Here is a 9,081-nt window from a genome sequence, read left to right as displayed (position 1 = left end):
TATGTCCATATTTATTTTATGCTGGTCTCTAGACTTTATTCTTGCACTGTTGCACTTACTCATTTGCACCATCACCATGCAACTCACTGACACAGAGCACCTTACCCTACTATGCACAGAGAATCACAGGCTCAGTCCCTGCCTCAGTCATTGCAAGCGCCTCTTGTTTATTAATCACCCACTATGTGGATACTGTTTTTAGAATTGATTTAGATTAAGTGTTATTTAGTATAATTTGTATTTTAGTATATTCTTTATCTTCTACTGTCCTTATTGCTTAGTATATTATATACTTTTAATTACTTTTATCTGCTGTTAGTGAATGTGTGTGTGTGATGTCTGTATGCTACTGAGACCTTGAATTTCCCCTTGGGGATCTATCTATCTATCTATCTATCTATCTATCTCTCATTCATTCCTCCATCCTCCTATCGGTCCTTTCTCGTTTTCTTCACAAAAATAATATAATGAGGGGGTTAGGTGTGGGGTTAGGGCAGGAGGAAGGAAGGAAGGATGGACAAAAAGACAAAGTATCTGCGCCCTACGGAAACAGTTGTTTCATCATTCCAGTTGTTTCATCATTCCAAGCACATGATGACCACCTCGAAGTCGGAGGAACGACTTCTCAACTAGAAACGGACCTTCCAAGGAGCACATGAATGCAGCACAACAACGTTAAAAATGATATTGCATAAATTAAAAGTTTCTGTTCCGGCCGGGCTCCATTTTGACTGCGTCGACGGAGAGTAGCTTAAACGCTTTGTAAGTAGACAAATAAACAATAATTTCAAATGTGTGGTCCTGATAATGTGCTAATTAAAACAGACAGTTTCTCACAAGTGTATTTAAATGAAGCCCGCGTAGCTTACTCTGAATTTACGGTAGCTTTCACACATCCAGATGGTTTGTTTTTCCTTCGTAGCCTACCAGAGGGGTAGTATTTACAAAGGCAGAATTAAGACATCCAAGATAAGTGATAGCGTTCACGTATGGCGTTGTTTGGTCATACTAGCTAAACTCGTTTCACTAACGCAAATCCAAGAGCAAAATGTCAAGCCAGGTTCGCGTTCTCGTTTCTGCCCCAAAGAACTCACGGTTGGAATAAAAAAGACGCGGAAAATAGCGTCATTCACACAAAGTGAACAACCGCTTTTGATATAGACTAACAATGAAGTAAAGTTGTCCTTTTTGGAATGGGGAATCGTGGCTATTTCTGTAAAACAGCAGGAGTAGGCGTGGTAGACCAACTGCATGCAAATTTACGTATGCACCCACGTGTGAGTGCTTCCTTGTATCACGCAACGTCAATAAGAAAGCGCTTGCCACTGCAAAGATGCACATAGTATGATAAACCTTTATATTATAGTGAAAGACACCTTCGCAAACACTGTCCTATTGTACTATCCAATATTATGACTACTATTGTATTACTACTATTGTAGTCATAATATTGCCCATCATATTAGATGGTCTTTGATTTGTTGATTTTCTTTGTTGTATTGTTAATTAAGAATTTGGGACATCGTATTCTTAGACACAAACTTACGTCACAGACCAAAAAGTTTAACTCTGCACCAAGTTCCAAACGAACGATTGGTGCATTGACAGCTGCGTAAAATTCGAGTTGATATGCACTGTTTTATCAGGGTGTGTCTAGATTTCTAGGCTAACCCATGGCTATACACTGGGCATGTTCTGTTCCCAGAGCAAGTCCCAGAGCATGCTTTCTCTGTCTATGATCTGCAAGATAAGGGCCCCCTCGACGAGGAGACTGCTGGTCGGCGGATAATTTGCGGCACACTTGAATGGTATCATGGAACAGTAGCCTAGAAATCTAGACGTGCCCCTAGTGGCTGCCAGGGCTAGTCTAGCAACTCTCCGTTGACTTGTGAGCTCCAGAAATCGAAACTTAATCAGGCATTGAAATCGTGTATAGAGTCGTTTGTTGGGCTTAACATAATGATTGATGGCAGAGTTGCAATGGTTTGGCTTGAATTCCCTGCTACTTGAAAACAAATATCCTATTGCGTCCTATTGCGTGCAGAGGGAATTTGAAAGACAACTGATTATCCCGCCCCTCGGACTGAGCACTGCGAACGGTGAGTGCCCAGACCCTACATTTTAATGTGGGTCTGGCTCGCCAGGCTAATGGAACAGCGGACGAAAGAAAAATAAACTAAACATTTTCCAGATTAGGAAATGTTTTTGATTTAGTGTTCTCAAATAAAGAGGCATAACGTTAGGGGATAGTGGTGTGAGCTCAAGGTTTTCGTTTATGTTGTTGTATCCTGTTCTTTGCTAACAGGCAACAGTGAATAGATTGTTCTGATGGTTCTCCTCTGCTTGTAGGCTACTGTAGGGCAACATCTCTGCATATGGAGGATCCTTTCTCAGGCCCATGTGTCTCTGAGGATCAAGGTGCTAAATATGGAGCTTTAAGGTGAGAATATTTGTGTGGTTATGTCATTAAGAAGTTTAAAAGTAATAACCTGCACAACCACCCCAGTCAGAGATTGGACTGTCTTAATCTAATGATTTATATGAGGCAACAGATGGGAGACTGCCTAGCACAACAATAGACAGGCACATCTACCCATTCATAATAACACTGTGTGTGTGTGTGTGTGTGTGTGGCCTTCAAAGCCGCTTTTTCAAGGACGTTGCATCATCAGAGAATTTCCGAGGATGCATGCGTGAGCTTCCTGCACACTCGCTAGTGTGTTTTCCGAATACTAAGAAGAACCCTTGTCTCGTTTTTGAAGGATTTGACTCGGCAGGGCTCGTTCTACCAAGAATGAATCTTTGACTTTGAGAAACAGCCAGTGTTTTACAGTCACGACAGGGAATGAACAACCTCTTTTCATATGTCAAATGAGCAACATTTCTATCCTGTGTGTGTGCTGCAGCTCCATGCAACACAGGCGGCCACACTCATCTGTACCCAGTTGTGTTTCTATGAAGAGTGATTGGTCAAATAATGATCCAATCAGCTTTGGACAAGGAACCTTTCACGATGAAGAGAGGTGAGAAGATTTTGAGAGTGATGGAAACATTTGTCAATAATTCTGCTACATTCTCATTATTAACAGAGCTAATTGATTGTTAAAATATGATTGTTGTCAAATCTAGTCTCAAATGGCCATTGACCTATATAGAGAGTAACATTTCTATCCTGTGTGTGTGTGTGTGTGTGCGTGTGCGTGCTGCAGCTCCATGCAACACAGGCGGGCACCCTCACCGGTACCCAGTTGTGTTTCTATGAAGAGTGATTGGTCAAAGGTAGATCCAATCAACTTTGGACAGGGAACCTTTCACGATGAAGAGAGGTGAGAAGATTTTGAGAGTGATGGAAACAGTTGTCAGTAATTCTGCTACATTCTCATCATGAGAAAAACTTAGAAATGTGGGAACATAGGACCTAATTTTCACTGAAAAAAAAAATCTTAAAAAAATGTGGGAACATAAGGCTGTGGGCACATAGGGCTGACTCCGACCACACAGCTTGTGAATACTAGGAACCCACCAGGAACCCACATTAGGCTGTTTGCTAGCAAAACATTCAGAACTAATGATGATGTTCTTGGACTATTGTTCACAGGTTGCAAGCAGACCAGCAGTCCACGAGGACAGACAGTACAGCACAACAAACTTTGGGTCAAAGGTCAGTGTGAGGCAATCCATTACTCATGAGATGTCTTACAGTTTGGCATTTCTAAAGCATCATGTGACTGAATTCAATCAAATGTTTTAAAATAATCTAAATAACTTTAAAAAAAACAATTTATTTAATGTGACTTTTCCACTTTTGCAATTATTTGTAGGCTCACTCTGGAGGAGCAAAGAGTGCAGTTTGCCCATAAGAAATATCTGGAAGTCAAGTGTCGGTGTCTGATTGAGGGAATCTCACAGCAGGGAACCCCAAGGGTCCTCAATGAGATCTATACTGAGCTCTACATCACAAAAGGGGAAACAGGGGAGGTCAATGATGAACATGAAGTCAGATGGATTGAGAGAAAATCCTGGAAAGATGCACCACAAGGCAAACCAATCAAATGCAATGATATCTTCAAACACTCTGATGAGCGAAGCAAACAAATAAGGACAGTGTTGACAAAGGGAGTGGCTGGCATTGGAAAAACAATTTCCGTCCAAAAGTTTATTCTCGACTGGGCTGAAGGAAAAGCTAATGAAGATATTCATTTCATATTCCCGATTCCATTTCGGGTGTTGAACTTGATGTCCCAGAGAAATCTCAGTCTGATGGATCTAATTCATCAGCTTTTCACTGAGACAAGACACTTGACTGCAACAACTCTACTTGGCAATGATGATCACAAAGTCCTGTTCATTTTTGACGGTCTGGATGAGTATCGTCTCTCTCTAGATTTCCAGAACAACAAGATCTGTCACGATGTGACGGAGCCAACGTCGGTGGATGTGCTACTGACAAACTTGATCAAGGGGAATCTGCTTCCCTCAGCTCTTCTCTGGGCCACTTCCCGGCCAGCAGCCAGCAGTCAAATCCCCTCAGAGTGCATCGACCAACTGACGGAAGTCCGAGGTTTCACTGGCCCTCAGAGGGAGGAGTACTTCAGGAAGAGAATCAGTGACGAGAACCTGGCTCACAGAACAATCACTCACCTGAGGTCATCCAGAAGCCTCTACATTATGTGCCACATTCCAGTCCTGTGTTGTCTCACAGCCACTGTTCTGGAAAGAATGTTGAGTAACGTAGAGAATGGAGAGGCCCCCAGGACTTTGACACAAATCTACACACGGTTCCTGAGCATTCAGATAGACATAAAAAAAGAGAAATACACAGACAAAGACAAGGATGATGACATGATTTTCAAACTCGGGAAACTGGCTTTTGAGCAGTTGGAGAAGGGCAATCTCATCTTCTATGAGGCAGACCTAAAGGAGTGTGGCATTGATGTTACAGAGGCATCAGTGTATTCAGGACTGTGCACTCAGATCTTCAGAGAAGAATTGAGCCTGCATTACGGGAAGGTGTTCTGCTTTGTGCATCTGAGCATTCAGGAGTACCTTGCCGCTTTGTATGTGCTTCTCTGCTTTGGCAGAAACATACCTGCCAAACTCCAGCTTTCCCAGTTTTTAGCTCTCTTCCAAGCTCCAACTTTTTTCGACCTGCACAAGGCTACTGTGGATCTAGCTATGCAGAATGAGAATGGTCATCTGGACCTTTTCCTCCGTTTCCTGTTGGGCCTCTCACTGGATTCCAATCGGGCTCTTTTACAAAACTTTCTTCCAGAGACATGGGGTCAGTATCACAAGTCGGATCAAACCGTCCAGTACATCAAACAGCAGATCAGGAAGAATCCATCTGCACTGTTAGAGAACTCTAAGTACTCCAGGAGTTCTTCGGTACGAATGATCAATCTCTTCTACTCTCTGAATGAGCTGAATCATCACGCTGTGGTGGAGTTCATTGACAAGGCCTCAGGGTCAGGAACAGTCTCTGTAGTGATGCTTTTATCGGGGGAATGGAACACAAGGAAGTTTGTCTTTAAGGTGTCAGAAGAGGAGCTGGAGGATTTTGACCTGCAGAAGTACATAAAGTCACCAGAGAAAGATTTGACGGAATTTCTGAGTCCGGACGAGGTGCTTCAGAGGCTGCTTCCATTGGTCACAGCATCAATGTCTGCGGAGTAAGTATATAACTTTAAGATCTCTCGGTCGACTAGAGAAAGATTGTCCTGTGTATCTGTGTTGTGTGAATATAGTATGATGATATTGATATGCCGTTATTTCCTCAGCCTCGTTAACTCCAAGCTCTCAGAGAAAAGCTGTGCATCTCTGGCTTCAGCTCTTAGCTCGGAATCTTCAGACCTCAAAGAGCTAAAGCTGAATGGCAATGAGCTGAAGGACTCAGGACTGAAAGTTCTGTGTTCTGCACTTAGTCATCAGAACTGCAAACTGGTGAAACTAGAGTGAGTATCCCACATTGTGTGTGTGTGTGTGTGTGTGTGACAGAGTAATGAGGCTTGAGTACTCAAATTGATCACGTTTCTCTCAGGCTTATTGGCTGTAAATTATCTGAGAGAAGCTGTTCTTATATGGCCTCAGCCCTCACCTCCAGTTCCTCAAGTCTGAGGGAGCTGAACCTGAGTGGCAATGACCTGCTGGATTCAGGAGTGAAACATCTATGCACAGCCCTCTGTAATCCAAACTGCAAACTGGAGACGCTATGGTAAGTATTCCCAGAGGGTGGTATGTGCATGCGTGTATGTGTTTCTGTGTTCCTGTGTGTGTGGTTGTGTAAGTGAGCAAGTGTTTACTAAAATCTAGGAATTTAATTTGTATAACTGAAGGTGCCATTATTTTCCTCAGGCTTTTTAACTCAAAGCTCACACAGGACAGCTGTGCCTGCTTGGCCTCAGCCCTCAGCTCAAACTCCTCAAGCCTCACTGTGCTGAACCTGCGGTATAATAAACTGAGGGCATCAGATGTTGAGCTGCTATCTGCTCTGGAGAAGAACCCAAACTGTAAATTGAAGACACTACGGTGAGCAATTAGTATTATGTCATCTAGTTCTGAGTAATTATTCTGTATATATCTTGTAGTTCTGCACAACTTCCATCTTGATGTATCTGTTTGCTGCCTTCAATAGATTTGTTGTCAAGTTTTAATTTGCGAATATAATTTTCATATTTTGATCACTAGAACAGAAAGATCCTTATTTGCAGAAATATTGGCACACCAGCCAACCTCTCAGAAAATAGTCATTTTTGTCACTAGGTTATAAGATGAGATGAAATTACTGTTGACTCTGATGAAGGTGATTGGCAAATCAGACAATTTGGACTCAAGATACATTTTGACATTTTGAAAAACTGGCTTCTCTTTTTCCTACACGATCAGAGTTACTACTCACTTCAGATGGTGAACCTGTGGAAAGTCTTATTTGATTCGCCACTAAACTAGATTGAAGTTGTTTATGTTAATCTTTAATGTCTTCAACATTGAAGAATAAATCCTCAGCATCAAATTTTATAGCCACACATGTGTTGGTTACACTTTACTTGAAGGTATCTACATAAGAGTGACATGACACTGTCATGAATGTGTCATAAACAGTATAAACAAGTCATATATGATTATGACATAATGCTTCTGTCACATGTCATGACAAGTTAGGGTTAATGTTAGAGTTACTGTATGACATGTAACTCTTACACAGAAATCTTAAGTAAAGTGTTACCCATTTGTCTCCTTTTGTAGTGTTACTTAAATGCCATGTGCTTTTCTTTTTTTGACAGATGGAAGTATTGATCACCAACTCTTCAACATTTCCTGGCATGATTCAGTAGCCTGGATACCAGACTTTCTGACTTCGCAGAGAGTCTGGCCTAGATCCATAGGCAAACGTTTATTTCCGAGTGGGAAGGCACAGTTTGAAGTTTCTCTGCATCACACCCTTAACAAGCAAGCTTGCATCTTATCAGCAAACAAGTTCCATCTTGTAAACTGAAAATTTGCAATTTTCAGTTTACAAGTTTTTACTATTTCTATTTCTATGTTGTGGGTGGGCCAGCAGTGGCTCAGGAGGTAGAGGAGTCGTCCAGCAACCAACGGCTGCCGGATTGAGCCCAATTCCTCCTGACCCTGTCGAGGTGTCCTGGAGCAAGACACTGAACCTCCCGATGTGCACGTGGGTGCCTTGCATGGCAGCCTCTGCCATCAATGTATGAGTGTATGAGTGTGTGTGTGTGTGTGAATGAGTGAATGCGAGGCAAAAAATTGTAAAGCGCTTTAAGTGCTCCGAGGAGTGGAAAAGCGCCATATAAATGCAATTCATTTACCGTTTATGTAAAGCAAACCTTGGGACGTGGGAAAAGCACTTTTAAACAAAAATGTATTATCAAATGTCTATGGTTTTTGATACGTTTTTTTGTTGTTGTTATGTCTGTTTGTTAAGTTTTTATGCTACTATGTGTCATTGTTATTTTTATTAGTCTAATCATGCGAATGTGATCTTGATTGTTATTCGATGTTGTGAGCAGTGTTGTATAAAGTATTATAAAGCAATACTTGAGTAAAAGTACAAGTATCGTACTAGAAAAAGACTTTGGTAGAAGTGAAAGTTACCTTTTAGAATATTACTTAAGTAAAAGTCTTAAAGTATCTGATATATGGGCCATTCTACCGAATTCGTGCAAATTCAGAGGTTGAAACATTTTAAAAAAAGTGTATTTTTTCCCCAAAACTTTTAATTAAATTTTAATTAATAACATCTAAGGTACACATTTCTAATAATTGGACATTTTAATTTCATATTGTCTTTTTATACAGTTTTGGAATGTTTTCCTTCTCCCAAAATTTGTCACTACCGAAACACAATAAAAATTAACAAAATAAGAAGTTTTATGATAACCTATTAGGAATTTCTTTATACCTTCTAAATATATTTTTTAGAATTTTCTTAAAGCATTTCCATGATTCAACTGATAACAATAATATTTTTTAACACAAAATAAAGGTAATTTATGAGATTAATTGCATTTTAAAAACAATATTTCTTTGTAAAACGCCTAATGTAGGGGTGATTTCTTTGGTTTTCTTGTTGTTCTAATTCTTGAGAGACTAAAATCAATGACGCGAGACTTCTTGAAAGTTTAAAGATTTACTGAAATAAAAATAGTCACTTTACAAAACAATTATCTTCCAAACTTAAACTCCTTCAGCAGTGCCAGTAATTCCATGTAGTCACGGTCAAAGACTGTTGCGCTCTGACGTCTCACCACAATCTCTAAGTTTTCTGCACTCATCCGTGACGTCAGTCAAAGGTCAAATACAATGTGCAATACTAAATTATTACTTTATCATTACTACATCGCCAACAGCTATTTATAAATCTCAAATACTCCAAAAATAATACAGATATTTAGAATTAAATGATTTCCTTCATATTAACATTATGGCTCTTACATACCCGACCCCTAATTATGTAGGGCGGAGAACTACATTAATTACTCAAATCAGATAGAGCCATTCTTTCCATAAACAATCTGTGAAATACACATTAATAACAGTGAAATTACAAGGGTTTTTTTGTTTTTG

The 9,081-nt window shown here is 40.4% G+C and overlaps 1 protein-coding gene across 4 annotated transcripts; it reads left to right on the top strand.

Moving 5' to 3' along the window:
* The first annotated feature begins 531 nt into the window (after window positions 1-531).
* LOC143131283 (protein NLRC3-like) lies at window positions 532-8,358 on the top strand. Of its 4 annotated transcripts, XM_076290806.1 has the most exons (10): window positions 533-762; window positions 2,350-2,440; window positions 2,907-3,023; window positions 3,210-3,326; window positions 3,599-3,661; window positions 3,822-5,669; window positions 5,778-5,951; window positions 6,038-6,211; window positions 6,352-6,525; window positions 7,281-8,358. In XM_076290806.1, the coding sequence occupies exons 2-10, from the start codon at window positions 2,376-2,378 to the stop codon at window positions 7,291-7,293; spliced, it is 2,745 nt and encodes a 914-aa protein (XP_076146921.1). In that variant the 5' UTR covers window positions 533-762; window positions 2,350-2,375; the 3' UTR covers window positions 7,294-8,358. The 4 variants fall into 4 exon arrangements, 3 of the variants coding, with proteins under 3 accessions (XP_076146921.1, XP_076146930.1, XP_076146933.1); XR_012988091.1 differs by lacking the exon at window positions 7,281-8,358 and having other exon boundaries at window positions 532-762; window positions 6,088-6,211; window positions 6,352-6,443; XM_076290815.1 differs by lacking the exon at window positions 2,907-3,023.
* The last annotated feature ends 723 nt before the right edge of the window (window positions 8,359-9,081 follow it).

Source organism: Alosa pseudoharengus, unplaced genomic scaffold (genome assembly GCF_046254945.1).
Source record: "Alosa pseudoharengus isolate Yale_2024_CS ecotype anadromous, Long Island Sound unplaced genomic scaffold, YU_APseudo_1.1 YU_APseudo_1.1_scf_1, whole genome shotgun sequence".
NCBI lineage: Eukaryota > Metazoa > Chordata > Actinopteri > Clupeiformes > Clupeidae > Alosa > Alosa pseudoharengus.
Note: the sequence above shows the minus strand (reverse complement) of the source record. Positions and strands in the feature narration are given on the sequence as shown.